The sequence below is a fragment of the Misgurnus anguillicaudatus genome, chromosome 5 (genome assembly GCF_027580225.2).
Source record: "Misgurnus anguillicaudatus chromosome 5, ASM2758022v2, whole genome shotgun sequence".
Lineage (NCBI taxonomy): Eukaryota > Metazoa > Chordata > Actinopteri > Cypriniformes > Cobitidae > Misgurnus > Misgurnus anguillicaudatus.
Window position 1 is genome coordinate 9,492,411 of NC_073341.2, and position 18,502 is coordinate 9,510,912.

The 18,502-nt window shown below is 37.0% G+C and overlaps 1 protein-coding gene across 1 annotated transcript in view; it reads left to right on the forward strand.

The window, feature by feature from the left end:
- Positions 1–18,180, forward strand: part of agtpbp1 (ATP/GTP binding carboxypeptidase 1) — a 54,237-nt gene extending 36,057 nt beyond the window's left edge. The window contains 5 exon segments of the mRNA XM_055168213.2: positions 1,632–1,761; positions 1,997–2,128; positions 3,566–3,742; positions 9,164–9,333; positions 17,928–18,180. Coding sequence (XP_055024188.2) covers positions 1,632–1,761; positions 1,997–2,128; positions 3,566–3,742; positions 9,164–9,333; positions 17,928–18,081 — 763 coding nt within the window. The 3' untranslated portion in view covers positions 18,082–18,180.
- The last annotated feature ends 322 nt before the right edge of the window (positions 18,181–18,502 follow it).

Here is an 18,502-nt window from a genome sequence, read left to right on the forward strand (position 1 = left end):
TTACTTTGTTATCTGATGACGAAACCCAAGTTACCACTAAAATGTACATTTAAAATTGACTGACATGTCTGTCTCAACGAAAATTAACCTACCACCAGCCACACAATGTCGCAAGCACTCTTGGCAAACAGATGAGAGTTTTGAAAAGGACATTGACGCACACACACGAGAGAGTTCGGGTCTTCTCGGGTCTTTTCAGCAAAAACACATTAATTTTAAATTACCCGAGACCCGATGCCGCTATTATTGTACCCGACCCGTGTCCGAGGCACATGTGAAACTTTTAGACTCGAACCCGATCGGAACCTTAGGTTTTCTGATCTAAGTGGACCCGTGAAGACCTCTAGATCAGCCATTCCCAAACTATGGTCCGCGGACCACTAGTGGTCCGTGAGGGTACTGCAGGTGGTCCGTGCAAAGGCAAAATAAAATGTAAAATAATATCTTTATTTAAGAATAATATATTTTTTTAAGAATATGTTTTAAGGATCTGTTGTACTGATGTGATGACAAGTTATAGTTTTAGTGCTAGTAAGCCTATTTAGAGGTGCAGATTAATTCAGGACTTTGTGTAGACATATTTTATTATGAGTATTATGAGGTGGTCCGCGAAAGTTCTTGATTACAAATAGTGGTCCACACACACACAAAAAGTATAAAAAACCCTGCTCTAGACCACGGGTCATGTCGTGCCAACTCACCTCACTTTGGCTCAGTTAGCTTTTCCACTGAGTTTAGTTCCACTTCAAAGTGGGAGGGATTAAAGGCATGGCATTATATTTGTACATACAAGAGGGAGTGAGCAACAGAGGCAGCGTCGTTGGAATGCAGTGTTTCACATGCATTCATTTATTTGTCAGTCTGCCACAAAATCAAAATTGACCACCACAAATAGATGTTTGCACATCACGTTTATCACTACCTCTGTCTTGCATGACAGTTTCTGTACAAACACCCGTGGGGTCAGTCGATTCGCTCCGCTGAGTCTAAAAGTTGCAAAAATGGCGCGGATACATGCAGACGTGCACCTCGCGGATGTGCCGCCACAAACTGCAAGTCAGAAAACTGCTGGTATGATGTTCCTGATTCTCAGCCTGTGGATGTTTTTTCACTAAAAGGGAGTTTGGGAACTTACAACAAAGCAAAGATGACAACAGGTTTGCTTGAGAAAGCGCACACACGAAGGTAAAGATAATCTTGCGTTTAGCGATGACGCAGGTAGTGAAGATTTTCTCCGACCAATCAGTGACCCCAACTGAGGTGGTACTAAAAAAAAGCATCGGGTACAATGTACTGTACCGAGTGGAAAAGCCCCAAAAAGTGAGCCAACCTGACCCGACCCATGGGGTACTATGCAATGGAAAAGCCCCATAACACACAGCTATTTTGCCTTGCAGCTAGTTCATTAGGATAAAGTAACGTGATCAAGCGTACAGGTATAAAAGCATAAATTAATTTCTTATCTATGAACATGTTTAGCAAATTTCATGGATGGTGAAAACCACTCATTCCACTCTCCTTCATACCGCTATTAAGCTTTAGCTTTGCCATTGTGTTATTGTATAATAGAGACCCCTATTAAATGGCTTCTTCTGCACCTAACCTTGAGGATCTCTCTTCTTCTCTTATAGTCACCGCTGCTCTCTGAGTGGGGAAGATTTGAACAGGCAGTGGCAGAACCCCAATGCAGAGCTGCACCCCACCATTTATCATGCCAAGAGTCTCCTGCAGTACCTCAGAGCTACAGGACGAACTCCACTGGTAAGACATCTTATCTATGAGAACCTTACTGTATATACAGTCCGGTCATGTATGTTAAAGGGATAGTTTGTATGTTAAAGATGATTTTTTTTTAACCTAAACTCATGGTCTTTGGTGATTGATTAAAAGTCCATGGGTACCAGTACTTGAGGGTCCTGAGCATGTTCACGAGACTGAGAATGATCATTTTTGGGTGAATGTTTCCTTTAATCCTGTGCTAACTGTGTGCGTTCAGGTGTTCTGTGATTATCACGGCCATTCCCGGAAGAAGAACGTCTTCATGTACGGCTGTAGTATTAAGGAGACCGTATGGCAATCCAATGCCAACACCAGCTCCTGTGATCTACAAGAAGACCTCGGATACAGGGTAACACAAAGCCACACACATTGTTGTGTTTACTAGCCAGTAGAAATATGTTATTGCCATCTTATTACACGGCTCATTGGAATGCTTAATTCTGATTGGCCAGCCTCGACATTTTCAGGTTTGTTATTGCCAGATAACAGTTAATCATTTAAGAAGTCTGGTAAAAAAAATGCTATGCTGTACAATGAAAAATGCGGTGCCTTTAAAGCTGACATAACACAAGACGTTTTTGCCAATCTAATGTTAATCTTGCTTATATATAGAGTAGTATTTCATCATTCATATGTCCAAAGAGTTTTTCGTTTAGTCCGATTTATAAAAGAAAAAACATCCTTTCCGATTTTTGGCGTAAAAGGTCGAACACTTGAAGGCGAGCGGTAGGCGTAGCTGAAGAGTTACGAGTATGCGCAGCTTCGGATACTACTTTTGGATTTACAGCCGACATAGATGGTAATCAAACTTAAAAAAAAATTTTTTTTTTAATAACCAGCCTTACATTATACATATGATCCAGCAACGTGTACTTAGTCAGTAATGGATGATCAGGAACAATAGCAGCAACGATTACACCAGGACTTCCGTCTCTATCAGGTAATTAATCCTTGCTTGTTTATCAGCTATTTTAATAAAAAAGCAACATCATCCAGTTTTTAACTGCATTTGCCCGTTTTAAAAGGTGTAAATGCAGTACAAAGTGCTGTTGTTGGTGTTGTTTACATTACATGCACGTATGCACGATTGCAAACAAAACACGTGAGATTTTCAATTACTTACGCCTGTGGTTGTGACTCCTAAACGGGGTCTTTTAAAGTTTTGACCGCTCCAATAGTTGTGAAAAAGTGGAAAATCCGGCTTCAAACTGAGCCTTGTTTGTCCTCTCCGAAATACAGCCAGGGAACAAACAAACTCATTCGCAATTACGTTGCTGTCGGGTAAAGACGAACTGCATCCACTGTTGTCTTACGACAGGGAAAGCTAAATAAGGTTTTCTTCTCCTTACATCCAAAAACACACTTTTTTTGTCAAACTATCTTGCTAAAAGTTGTCGCGTGCTGTGCAGTGATACCGGTGACTTCTACTCGACGGAGCAGCAATGCTAATGCGCGTTCTCGCTTCCACTTGACGTGCAGGGCAGGCGTGCTTTTCTGGGGGTAAAGGCCCATAAAAGGAATATGGGGTCAATCAGTCGTAACGGATACCCCCATTTGAAAAAAACTTTCAGAAACTTGTAGGAAAAAGGAGGCGTGAGTTTGGCTCAGAAATGCTCAACTGCTTTTTTGACACTTTGCTTATGTTTAGCATGATGACTACAACTCTTAAACTGTGCTAATAAGTCAGAATGCATGAAATAGCATTAAACCTCCCCTTTAAGTCTATCGATCCAGGTGAATATAATGGGACATTTTTTTCATATCTCATGTGTTTCATGTGTTTTAGACTTTGCCTAAGTTGCTGTCTCAGATAGCTCCAGCGTTCAGCCTGTCCAGCTGCAGTTTTGTAGTGGAGCGCTCTAAAGAAGCCACGGCACGAGTGGTGGTCTGGAGAGAGATCGGAGTTCAACGCAGTTACACTATGGAGAGCACACTGTGTGGTTGTGATCAGGGGAAATACAAGGTGAGGGTTGTAGGGTGGCTTGGCTTTACGCAAAATACACACTAAATGAGAACAAACATATCCGTGTGACCATTAGGGGCTAAATTAAAAGTGCTTTAGGCTGAAGTTCTACTATTGACATTACAAGTTACGGTTTCCACTCAGAAATGTCCATTTCCAATCTCCAAATAATTGATTATTCATCACAATCTGTATCTTGGTCTGATACAGGCTCAAACATAAGGTCTGTTTATACACACACAGAGCTACTGAAAGGAGCTGCTCTGAGAAACAGCCAATCAGAGCAGAGCTCAACATCATTATTCATGATGCTTTCAAGTAAAGTAATAACAGTCCTAGGGTTGTAAATTGACATGTGGAACCGTCTCTGGATAATTTTTGCACTTAATAAAGCCACATACCTGTAGATATCAGAGAACAATTTAACCGATTATTTCAATGCATTTTTTGGCACCGTTAAAAGTCATCATTACTCACCCTTAAGTTTCATTTCGGTAACACTTAAAGGGGGGGGGTTCATAGGACTGACACGACACCTTTATAATCATGACATGACACTTGCCATGAACATGAAGGAGATTTTATGCAGGTTTAACTGTTATTAAGTGTCATCCATTCAATTTTTAGGGCATAGATGAGATTGTTTGAGATTTCTTTGTTATGACAACTTGACCACTTTTTTTACCAGTGATACAAATTGAATTTGTCATTAAAATGACATTAAGTGTTAAAGAGCCAGTAAGATGCAAATTCTAAGCTTCCTATCACAGTTTATTAGTCCTGGACAACAGGTTAAAATGCATGCAAGGTCAAAAAACGCTGTAATTTTCTCAAAATATAAATTAAAAATGACCCCATTTTTCAGAGATTCCCAAACGATTTGTGTGAAGCCGTTCAACGACTCGGTCTGCCTAAACCACACCTCTTGGTAGCCTACTCTGCTCTGATTGGTCAACTGACACAGTACACCAACAGTGCAACATGCATTAACCTAGTGCTAACATGACTTACTGCCAAGACATTATCGACATCAATACACACCATTCATCATTAATCCAAGCAATAAAAACGACGACAGACACTAACATTTTTACACTCTTTTAAGCAAGTATGTAAGCTAAACGGGCCATAAACAGTATAGTTTAACTGCAACATGCATTGCTACACAGCTTACTAATAAGACATTTTATAACACTCGGGGGAAAATAAACTCATAATGTAATAATCATACTTACAGGTTGTGGTTAGGAGACGCATGTTTTTCCTAATAAAGTGGGTACTGAACCATCTTTCATTGCCAAATGTCTAGTAAATCCCTCTGTGAAAAAGTAATTTTAACTACTGATTCTTCACCCCATCTTCATCCTTTGGTAGTGAAAACAACACAAACTTGCCTTTAAAGCTGAAAACACAGTGTCTTCTCGACATGATGTTTACACACTAACTAGCTGAAGTGTCTGTGTCAGAGTTTTCGTTTCTATGTAGATAGAGAAAGGCAGAAGATTCAATCCATATGATGACTCGTTTCAGTGATTCAGAGTCGACTTCCTACTTTAGAAGCCAAAAACTTTATTAATCGTGCACTTTTTGGTTCAACTACTTTGCACATTGTTTACATTGATGGAAAGCTACATGATACACTGCAATACAGGTCAGTTTCGATTTTTGATCTGTGGGGCTCTTTAATACTCTGTCAAGTAGTTTTATAACAGCATCATGAATATTTGTCTTGACCTCAACTACAGTGATACAAATATAATTTGTAATTAAAATGTCATTAAGTGTTAGAGTTTTTAACAACATCATGAATATTCTTCAGTTTATAATGCTTTTTTAAGTTTCCTCTATGTGTTTAACAAATAAAATAAATTATCCAATAATAATAATTAAAATGTATAACATTATATTTTATTACATTTGGAGACTGATTCACCTAAAATTAAATGAAAACAGTACAATTATGGGTTAAGCCATGCAGTGTTGGGTTCATATCGCTGCAAAAACAGTTAATCACATTAAATTAATTAATTAAATATTTTGCTAGTTGTATGTCAGAAAATTTCAGAACTCTCTGTGTGAGGAAGAACAAGTTTGGTAGTTGTCAGTTTTTTATGTATTGTGCACATACATAAAGTTAAGTATAATCTTATATGGTCTCTTGTATTTTGTTAAGGACTGAAAAATGTTTGACAGAGTATTAACACTTAACGACATTTAAATGTTATGTTAACCCATAAAGCTATGTAGTTTTTTAAGTTTGATAGTTATTCTGCTATGTCATGTTTATGACAGATTAATGACAAGTTATGTTGTATTGGTTCATGTATTGGATCATCTCAAACAATGTCATCTTTGCAATAAAAATTACATAATTGAACAAATGACACTTAATGACAATTGTCATAAATGTGCATAAAATCTTCTTCATGTTCATGACACAGGTCATGTCATGATTATGAAGGTGTCATGTCGGTCATATATGCACACCTCTTCAAGTAAAGTGTTAACATAATTTCTTTCTACTGAACACAGAGGAACATTTTTGTAATCAAGCAGAAAACAGGAGCAGCATTGACGTCTATAGTAGGAAAGAAAAACACTGGGAGTCAAAACGGTTTGGTTACAAAATATCTTCCTTAAAGGAATATTCAATTTTCTTAAAAGAAAAATCCAGACAATTCACTCACCACCATGTCACCCAAAATGTTGATGTCTATTTTTGTTCAGTCAAGAAGAAATTATGTTTTTTGAGGAAAACATTGCAGGATTTTTTAGACACCAACATTCAATACCCAACTCAACACTCAACAGTTTTCTTCAACGAAGTTTCAAAGGACCACAAACAATCCCAAACGAGGCACAAGGGTCCCATCCAGCAAAACGACCGTCATTTTTGACAAGAAAAACAACAAACATACACTTCCAAACCACAACTTCTCGTCTAGATCCGGTCGTGATGCGCTAGCGTGACCCCACGCAATACGTCATCACGTCAAGAGGTCACAGAGGACGAACGCGAAACTCCGCCCCAGTGTTTACAAAGGACTGTTCCTACATTGTTGTATGTCAACTGATACTAATTCATGTCTTTGTGTCAGTTTATTGTTTAAAATGGTCCGCAAATGTGCGTTTTATATATGTAACACGTGACCTCCCTACGTCACTACGCATTTACGTTAGGTCGCGCTGGACCGGACCTAGACGAAAAGTTGTGGTTCAAAAGTGCACATTTGTCCTCCTTATTGTCAAAAATGACAATCGTTTTGGTAGATAAGACCCTTATGCCTCGTTTGGGATCGTTTATCGTCCTTTGAAACTCCGTTGAAAAAACTGTTAAGTGTTGAGTTAAGTGATAATTGTTGGTGTCTATTAAAGTCCATCAAAACGAGAAAAATCCTGCAATGTTTCCCTCAAAAAACATAATTTCTTCTCGATTGAACAAAGAAAGACATCAACATTTTGGATGACATGGTGGTGAGTAAATTATCTGGATTTTTCTTTTAAGAAAATGGACTAATCCTTTAAGATTGAATGCACTGTTGATTTGGATGAAAGCCCTTCCCAAATGTGGATCCGTCCAACTGTGTGATGTAAATGCAAAATATCAACTGAGTTAAAAGATGTTGTCATGATGAATCTGAACAGTAGATGGCACTATATATTGTCTGTGACCTGTTGTAGTCTTTAGGTAATATAGTAATGACTCACTGTCTCTGGGACACATAATGGCTTCTCTGTAACATGGCCGAAGCATCTTTCTGACTACAGCCAGAGCTTTGATTAAAGTGTGCAGCTTAGGGTCTCATATACTAGCACAGATCAAAAAAAATTACAGTAACAAGACTGGTGCAAGACTAATGGTGTCCAGTCAAGGGTCAATAGCACTGTGTTAGAATACAGTATTTTCAGGTGCTGTGGTGCTCATGCAGACAATACAGGTTTGAATCCAGCTTGCAACATCTTTTGATGTTCTTCCCCAAATCTACTTATTTGTTATTTATTTTAACACTTTTTAAATGTAATATTTGTTTAGTTACACTAGTCAAATTATTATACCTCGTGTTCATGTATAGCTCAGTGGTAGAGCATTGCATAGCAGCTCAAAAGGTCATGGGTTCAAACCCAGGGAACACGCATACTGATAAAAAATGTATAGCTTGTAAAGCACACGGAGTTGCTTTAGATAAAAGGGTTTGCCAAATTTGTTATGCAAATATAAAAATTCAAAATGATTTAAAAAATAAAAATAGCTTGTTAATTACAAAAACTTTAGTTCATGTAGATTTGTTAAATTGTTTTGTTTTTATTTTAAGCCTTGTTTTATTTTAGTTTTTGTAATCAATATTTTCTTAATTTTAGTATACAATAGCAAGCCTGAAATAAAAAAGGCAAAATAGACGGTTTCAGCAGTAACAACATAAACAAACTTGTAACAAACGTAACATCTGGTAAACTTTCGCTAAGAATCAATAACATCAAAGTCCTTTTAGAGTAGTTTATTTTTTATAACAAGCAAAATAAACAACACATACACTCACCTAAAGGATTATTAGGAACACCATACTAAAATTGTGTTTGACCCCCTTCGCCTTCAGAACTGCCTTAATTCTACGTGGCATTAATTCAACAAGGTGCTAAAAGCATTCTTTAGAAATGTTGGCCCATATTAATAGGATAGCATCCTGCAGTTGATGGAGATTTGTGGGATGCACATCCAGGGCACGAGGCTCCCGTTCCACCACATCCCAAAGATGCTCTATTGGGTTGAAATCTGGTTACTGTGGGGGCCATTTTAGTACAGTAAACTCATTGTCATGTTCAAGAAACCAATTTGAAATGATTCGAGCTTTGTGACATGGTGCATTATCCTGCTGGAAGTAGCCATCAGAGGATGAGTACATGATGGTCATAAAGGGATGGACATGGTCAGAAACAATGCTCAGGTAGGCCGTGGCATTTAAACGATGCCTAAATGGCACTAAGGGGCCTAAAGTGTGCCAAGAAAACATCCCCCACACCATAACACAATTGCATTAATGAGAAATTGAACAGGTGTTCCTAATAATCCTTTAGGTGAGTGTAGATTACCTTAGTTTAAATCATAGCTAAAGCGTATCATAAACTACACTGAACTAACATTAGGTGTAAAATGTGTACTATATAATGTATACAATCAAACTACAGATCAGCTGCCAAACCTCTCTTCACATAGCGGTGATCCATGATCGCCAACTCCCCTCATCTTTAGAAAACCAAAACATTTGTTATTTTTTAACGAGATATTTCTCAGACCATTCAGTTAAGACCATGAAACAAACTGAGACCGGAAGTTAAGTAACTATGAAAATGTGCATGCGTACGATAAAACCCGTCTATAATGAATATATTTCTGTTAATTGTAATCTGTTTATGTGTTTGTAGGGTCTCCAGATTGGGACACAAGAACTGGAGGAGATGGGCGCTCTGTTTTGTTTGGGTCTCCTCAGACTAAAACGCTTCACATCTCCCTTAGAGGTCCACAATCACAAATCCCATGTGCTGGATATAGAGAACGACCTGATTGACACACGCAGCATTCCAAACATCACCAGGTAACACGCACGTGCACACATGATATGCATACGAAGCTATGTCTCTTGTTATAGTATTGCTGCATGAACTGGCAGTAATCAGTATACAGTAAGCCAGGTTCAATAAGGGCAATTCAATGAAAGCACAGAAAGCACTTCCATGATATAATGCTGTTAATTGTTGTAAAGTTTTCTGAACTTTAGGACAAAACTCGCATTTATATCAGTGACACGTGTGCAGCTGGAACGATGTAGTTTGACGCGCTGTTTGCTCATAGTACAAACATCTTTAATCAGAAATATGAGAAAGAGATGCAACGGTTAAGATCATCTCAAAACAGACTCCATGATCATCACCTCATAGCACCTGTCATATTTATAATCTCCATATCATTCTTTTGATTAAAAGAAAATATTTACTGAATTTTAACTAAATGTAGTCGTCATATGCACTCTATGCATACGCATCTGAACAGGAACAGTTTGAGTCAGAAACTGAGATGGCAGGCCAGAGAGCTCGACATTTTTGTGTTAAAATGACTTTTCAGTCATTAAAAACACCTGCAAGCCTGAAAGAGATCGAGCCTCAGCCAAGAAAAAGTAACGCAAAAGTAACAAAAAAGTAACGTAAGCATTTCTTTCCACGAAAAGTAACTAAGTAACACAATTAGTTACTTTTTTTGGGAGTAACTCAATATTGTACTGCATTTCTTTTAAAAGTAACTTTTCCCAACACTGTTTAAAACTGTGGTGAGCATTTTATTATATTTTTAAAACTGTGGTGAGCATTTAGTTAAAAGCTTATTAGTTAGTGGCAAATTTCTGCAAATCAGTCCTTCCAGAAAAATGCTTTTTTATGATTGTTGCAAGCAAAAATTCTTGATCTTGCGGCACATTTTCTTCAAAAATGTGATGGAATATGCAGGATATTTATACAATTTTATTCAATGAAATTGCAAGAACATGAAAAATTGCGGGAACTTGCAAAAACTGCGGATGGGGTTTGCAGCTTTTCAATAATGTTCACGTCGCTTAATTAGGTCACTTCATAACGTTCCAATAGCAACAGGGGACATGGCTGCGCTTGTGTGAAGTAAATGCAAAATTTTTCAACTTTCTGCTAAGATACATGTGACTTTTTGCTATGAAAATGCGGGGATTATGACATATTTTGCGCATGGAAATGGCGTATTTGAAAAAATGCGGCCCCCGCATAAATATGCGGACTTTGGCTGATTATGCATTGAATCATGTGATCGCAGGGACGGGCAAATATGTATATTTCAACAACAAATAAACATAAAGCTTAAAAACATTTATACTGTGAAATATACCGTTAGCATGAAATAAAATATCTCATTACGTGTAAAGTTTATTCATTGTGAAAATGTCTTTAAGAAACACGTAGCATTGGTTAAAATCTAACAGGCTTAGATAAACTCTAATTTAGCTGAAAGATATTTAAAGACGCAATACAGACAAATTTAACTGTTGTGATGTATAACATTTTTATTTATCTTTCCAAAATGAAATAAAACCCAGTCATGACCATGCTATTTAACAATAATTAAGTTATTATATAGGCATTCTTGCAAGATAGAGGACATTGGCCTAGTTTATTTTATTTGTTAGATCTTTCTTTCGTTCAAACTCAACGTTTATTTAAGCGATAAAAGGAGTATTTCTGATTAGCAATGGCGGATCACAAAGCCTCTCAAGAGTTCCCAGATGTTAAAGGGCAAGTTCGGTATTTGGCACTTAAAGCCCTGTTTTCGGATTGTTTATGATGAAATAAAACGGTTTTGACTGAAATTTGGACATATGATGCTGGCCCGAGAATTTTCGGGTGTTTGTTCTATTACCTCCCATCTCTACAATGACTGTATAGGTGCACTGGAAAAATCCTTCCTAAAATGCATTAAACTTTCGTTTACAAATACGTGAATCTCACCGAGTGGTCAGGGGTGTTCATTGATATGCTCACACAAAAATCGCTGCAAAAGATGCTTTCCAACAAAAACTACGATAAAACCTGTTGGAAAGCATCTTTTGCAGCGATTTTTGTGTGTTGTTTATAAGCTTACATATTATGTGATGCATTTTAAAGCTTTAAGTTGTTGTGTGAAACATGTTAACAAGGCACATACCAACTGCCGACCATAATAATGTTCCCATATTAGTTTATTTTATTTGTTAAAAAACATTGTTGATGTAACTACATAAAAATTCTACCCACACATATTGGGGTGATATACAAATATTGTAAATGAATGCATTTCTTGACTATTAATTAAGAACAATCACAGCTCTTTGCCCTTAAACTCAGTGAATTTCAGTGGCTCACTATGAGTTCCAGGAACTAAATGAGACAAAGAAAGATATTTTAAGAAATGTTTGTAACCAAACCGTTCGTGGCCCCAATTACTTCCATAGTATTCTTTTTTCTTTTTTCTGTTGTAGTAATAAACAGTATATTGCAATGTCAAGATATGAAACTTATGGTGTTATAAGAAAAAACGTATAATGTATTATATAATTTTTTACATTTATGCTGGTGTAGGATGACGAGGAAGACGAAGGTATACAAAAATAACAGATTTATTAACATTAAAGACGGTAACATACCACATTGACATAAACAATAACGGACCACAGCGGGGAGAACAAACATGGTATATATAGACATGGTGATGATGATTGGTGGCAGGTGAGGATAGTTACAAACACAGTTCAGGTAAAGGAGTGAAGAGTATAATGATGGGGATGAATGACAGGGAAACAGACGAGGATGTAACACTATGTGGAGTTCATCATGTGTTATAAATCATCATACTCTTAAAAGTTATAACCACAAATAAGTAAGTATTATAATATACACTCACCTAAAGGATTATTAGGAACACCATACTAATACTGTGTTTGACCCCCTTTCGCCTTCAGAACTGCCTTAATTCTATGTGGCATTGATTCAACAAGGTGCTGAAAGCATTCTTTAGAAATGTTGGCCCATATTGATAGGATAGCATCTTGCAGTTGATGGAGATTTGTGGGATGCACATCCAGGGCACGAAGCTCCCGTTCCACCACATCCCAAAGATGCTCTATTGGGTTGAGATCTGGTGACTGTGGGGGCCATTTTAGTACAGTGAACTCATTGTCATGTTCAAGAAACCAATTTGAAATGTTTCGAGCTTTGTGACATGATGCATTATCCTGCTGGAAGTAGCCATCAGAGGATGGGAACATGGTGGTCATAAAGGGATGGACATGGTCAGAAACAATGCTCCGGTAGTCTGTGGCATTTAAACAATGCCTAATTGGCACAAAGTGTGCCAAGAAAACATCCCTCACACCATTACACCACCACCACCAGCCTGCACAGTGGTAATAAGGCATGATGGATCCATGTTCTCATTCGGTTTACGCCAAATTCTGACTCTACCATCTGAATGTCTCAACAGAAATCGAGAATCATTAGACCAGGCAACATTTTTCCAGTCTTCAACTGTCCAATTTTGGTGAAATTGTAGCCTCTTTTTCCAATTTGTAGTGGAGATGAGTGGTACCCGGTGGGGTCTTCTGCTGTTGTAGCCCATCCGCCGCAAGGTTGTGCGTGTTGTGGCTTCACAAATGCTTTGCTGCATACCTCGGTTGTAACGAGAGGTTATTTCAGTCAAAGTTGTTCTTCTATCAGCTTGAATCAGTCGGCTCATTCTCCTCTGACCTCTAGCATCAACAAGGCATTTTTGCCCACAGGACTGCCGCATACTGGATGTTTTTCCCTTTTCACACCATTCTCTGTAAACCCTAGAAATGGTTGTGCGTTAAAATCCCAGTAACTGAGCAGATTGTGAAATACTCAGACCAGCCCGTCTGGCACCAACAACCATGCCACGCTCACAATTGCTTAAATCACCTTTCTTTCCCATTCTGACATTCAGTTTGGAGTTCAGGAGATTGTCTTGACCAGGAGCACACTCCTAAATGCATTGAAGCAACTGCCATTGGTTGATTAGATAATTGCATTAATGAGAAATTGACAGGTGTTCCTAATAATCCTTTAGGTGAGTGTATAATAACTCTTGTTATGTTTATTATTTATTAGACGAGTTATTAGACGAATTATAAGCCATTATGCCTGCATTATAATGCATTAAGAGTGTCCTTATAATGCATTATAAATGGGAGCTTCATAGAAAGTGTTACCAAACTTTTTTTTATTACGTCATCCATGACCTTAATTTAATATGCATAAAATTTGCAATTATCATTATTATTTAATAAACTCCTTAAAAGTTGATTGAATTAATGAAATCATACACTATGACATCACCTGCCAATTGCTTTACCTACATGCTAGTACACATTACCTTCCCAAAGTGGACTGTAGATCAAAATGATAATGGGATTCCCCCAAAAGAAAGTGCTTGGGGAAGTCAAAAAATGGAGTGCACAGAGATTAAACTCTCTTCTTTCTTTCCCACATTCTGATCAGTTGTTAACCATGCAGTGCCCTCTATAGGAGGATTGTGATAATGGATCAAACATTTACACTATACATACACAGAGTAAAAATTCAATGGGCAACAGCTGGCATATCAGATTTCAATACAACATTAAGCAGGTCGAGGTCCAGTGGTCATAACAATAATAGGCGAGATGTCCATGATGTCAGATGCTTCCAGAGTCTAGAAGCTTCTTGGGAACGTTCTTCAGCCCCTCCCAGTGTTTCTGTAATGGATAACACACACACACACACGCGCGCGCGCGATCTTACAGCCTTCTTCTAATGGCCGGCTCCACTTGAAGAGATTTCGGTCGCATGGGGTTCGCGCGCACTTGAGTGTAGAGAAAGAAGCACTCTGCTCATTATAGTCATCTAATCACCTGATCAAAACGCCTGCTAATTCACTTTGAGTCTGCCCCCCCTCCCCTCTGCCCGTCTCACTCGGATCCAGTTTCTTCCCCTCACACCATTAAAACCATTAAAAACCCACTAAAACCAGCCAAACCACCAGACCACACATTAAACCATTTAACTGCTTAACAAGAGAGCCATAAAACCATCATCACTCTTTGTAAGGTTATTGTGTTAGGAGAGAGAGAGAGAGAGAGCGATGCAGAAAAATGTCTCATCTGCCAGCATGTGAAGCATTTGACCGCTAACCTGCAGGAGTCTTTAGTTTGTTTTGTTATGTTGACCAGTCATTTATTATCGTTCAGCAAGCCTCTAACCTTAAGTAGTCCTGGGCGGTTTGACCAAAAATCTATATCACTAGTTTTTAAAGGATTCTGGTGGTTTTATGGTTTATCTGCCACCCAAGAGACCTTTGCATTTTCTCTTTAATTTAAAATAAATGCTAAGTTTGTGAATCATTATTACTTTTTAATGAAAACACACCAACAATAAAATAGTAAATTCCGAACTCTCTTATATTAAACAAAAAAGAAATCAAACTTTTATGTGCTTTTATTTTGTCCTGTCAATCATCATGCTGTTTTATTTTGGTCATGTGACTCCTGCCTCTCTCTGAGTCTGTGCATGCTGCATCCGCGCTGTAAATAAATTTAAACAAGGCTATAGGGACAGAGCGCATTTTTTTTTTCATTCCACTGCCATGCTTCTCCATTGTTTTTCTATGTAAATGGGTTAGACCGCTGCACTCGAGTCTTCTCATACATGAGTGCTGTGCTTTAACCTCTTCAGCTCTGCAGCATAACTAGCATTTTTTGCAGAATTCGGCATGCATGAATTTAACTCATTCACCGCCAGCCTTTTTGAGAAAAGTTGCCCACTGGCATTTTTGTGATTTTAACAAAGTTTCACAAAATTCCTTGCAGGAAAAATTATCTTCTATAAATATATAAACATACAAATTATATCAAATTAAAGAACACACCCTCTGCTTTCAAACAAACAATAAACAAATAAACAAACAAACAAAATGGGGAAAAAACGTTTCATTATATATTCATTTTTTCCACTTAATTTAACCACTGAAATATGGATATTTCTCTTCAAAAATACAACATTTTGAGCAAAAAGCTTAAAATATTGCGTTTTTGTAAAGGAATTTATGTTAGAGATCAGACTCAGAATGACAATCAAACATAAAGGCAGTTAAAATAAATCATTCAATCTTTTTAACTTCCGTTTTTGATAAATTCGGTTTGGCGCCATCCAGTGGATAAAAGCGGTATTACACTTTGACTTTGAAATTCGTCCAGAAAGGCATATTTATTAGTTAAATATTAACTCATAATTGACGAGATAACTCGTCAATAACGAGATAACTCGTCAATGGCGGTGAATGAGTTAAAAGAGTCCCCTGACCACCTACTTTGGAGTACATTGATAATTTTTTTATTATTATTAAATTATATTTTGTATTGTATTTGTTCATAATATCTTTTTTTAATAAGTTTTTGTCTGTAAGACTTAAATAAAAGGACCTAAATAGGACCTGTTTGGTCCATGAACCAACAGAAGGTGTCAGTAAACAGACAAAAAATAATTTAAAAAATAATTATCTTTATATTATTATAAATATATCCGTATTTATATCCGTATTATAAATATATCCGTATTTATATCCGGATTATAAATATATACGTATTTATATCCGTAGTTTGCTATTACGCACTAGGTGGTGCTCTTACCCAACTTAAAAAACACTGAGACATCCACTGATCAAAAAACAGTAAAGAAAACTCTGTGTATGTTTTGATCTTTGTTCTGAATCTGAGTTCTATCAAAAGTCATTTACAAAAATACAAATATCTCAGCTTTTTGCTCAAAATTTTGTATTTTTGAAGAAACCTTCCATATTTGAGAGGTGATAAAAGAAAACAAATAGGTAGGATGAATTTTTTTGTTTTAAAGCAGAGGGTCTATTCTTTCATTTGATATATTGTATGTTAACATATTTAAAGAAGAATATTTTCTGGAAAGCATTTTGAAAATATTGGACATCATCCAACAGTTCTCATCACATTTTCTGTCCAGTCAAAAAACTGTCTAGATGCTGATGCGCTTAGTAATTCAACAAGTGTGAGATTAACACTTATTAAAGGGGACATTTCACAGGACTTTTTTAAGATGTCAAATAAATCTTTGGTGTCCTTAGAGTACATATGTGAAGTTTTAGCTCAAAATACCATATAGATCATTTATTCTAGCATGTTAAAATTGCAACATATCCTCCAACCCATACGATTGCTTTGGTCATTTGTCCAGTCCCCTTAAATACGGCCAATAGAGGCGTTTACTAAATTAGCGCCTCTGCTGGCCACAGGTGAAACTTTATATATTAGTGTATGAACTGATATTTTGGGGTATAATTTTGCTGTAATGACATGCATTTTGATATGATTTTCATTTTAAACTGCCAGGATTAATTGTATTTTTATTACACATTACACTATTCAGGCATTAAGAGCAAATAACGTACCCATTTATTTATTATATGATATAAAACACAGCATAAAAAACAATCATAACTTTTTTTTAAAAGTACTTAAAATATTCCAAGTGTACCGAGGCCAAAATGATCGATTTATGTGAAGAAAAGACGCAAAACTGATCACAATCCACTGTAGATATCAAATCCTGTGTATAGCCTACTGTTTTAAAAACTGCCACCAGAAGAAGCGATTATACGTCATCTTTGATTGTGAAATATCATTGGCTCTCATGTTTCTCGTGCTTCATTACGTTAGCTATGAAACTGAAGCTATTGGCTGTCGTGAGCGACTGAATGAGATCGGACTGTTTGCGTTGCATTCATGTATTTCTTCATATAAAGTGATCGTATGGCAGTGTCGTGGTTGGATAGTGCATATTAAGGGGCGGTGTTATCCACTTCTGACGTCACAAGGGGAGCCAAATTTCAATTTTACCAAAACTAAGTTACCGGGTTGATCTTTTTCACATTTTCTAGGTTGATAGAAGCACTGGGGACCCAATTATAGCACTTAAACATGGAAAAAGTTCGATATTCATGATATTTCCCCTTTAAAATAATTAAAATTGAAAAATCTAAATATTGAAAAGACTGCATTTAAAGTTCAAAGTCCAAATGACGTCCTCGCAACACCTAGTTGCAAAAGTTTGTTTTAGCACTCTCTACTGGCTTACCAATGTAATGACATTGAGTGTATAGGGTAAATTGTAAGCTTTTACGTAAAAACAAAATTTAATGGGAAATCCCCAAGGAACGGGTAGCAACGCAAAGTTTGTTGCCAATATTGATTTTCTGCATCCACTCACAAAAAATTGCGTTTTGATATATTTATGGTAGGAAATGTACAAAATCTTAACATAATATACTGAAAATTTTGACGCTTGCAAATTATTTTTTGCTTTTTCTACAAATATATCCGTGCGACTTTGTTTTTGTGGTACACAGTCACATATTTACTAGTTCTTACCATGTATGGGGAATTGCACATAGTGAAGTCAGATATCATGTCAGATTTATGCAAGCTAATGCAGTCACCCAAAATTGACACTAGTTTGTGTTAAATGCTAATATTTTTGGATGTTAGTGCTGGAGTTCACTTCTTAAATACTTTCCGTAAATGCAATAACAACTACGTTGTGTGTTTTTCTGCAGTTCCACCACGTACGTGTTGGATGAGGACGAGCCAGCATTCCTGGAGGAAGTTGACTACAGCGCGGAAAGCAATGACGAAAACGATCCTGTTCTTGAACCTGAGCTCCAGGATAACCGTGCCCTCCCAGGTCCCATTTCTGACTCAGGAGTTTAGTCACCAAGACTGTCTTAACTAAAATCATACCAGGCTTTACTTGAGTCCAATGCTCAAGCTGAACTCTAATAAACTTAAACTCACCGATTGTTAACCTGTGCTTTACAGTACATTACATATGTTTGCCTGCTCTATAGAAACCGATTTATTCACAAGATTTACATTTATTTCAATAACCAGCAGAGACCCGGAGATATATATGCATAGCATAGTTACATTACATAGTTTTAAACATTTTAAGAAATAGTTGTCTGAAAAAAATAGTCAAAACACTGTTCCTGGCTGTCACCGGGATGGTACACTTCAAAAAATACACCTTTGGAAAGTTCATATCATTCATATTAGTACCTCAGAGATACATATTGGTACTAAATGTATACATATCTCTTCCTAAATGGTACATTTTTAAAGGGTACTGACC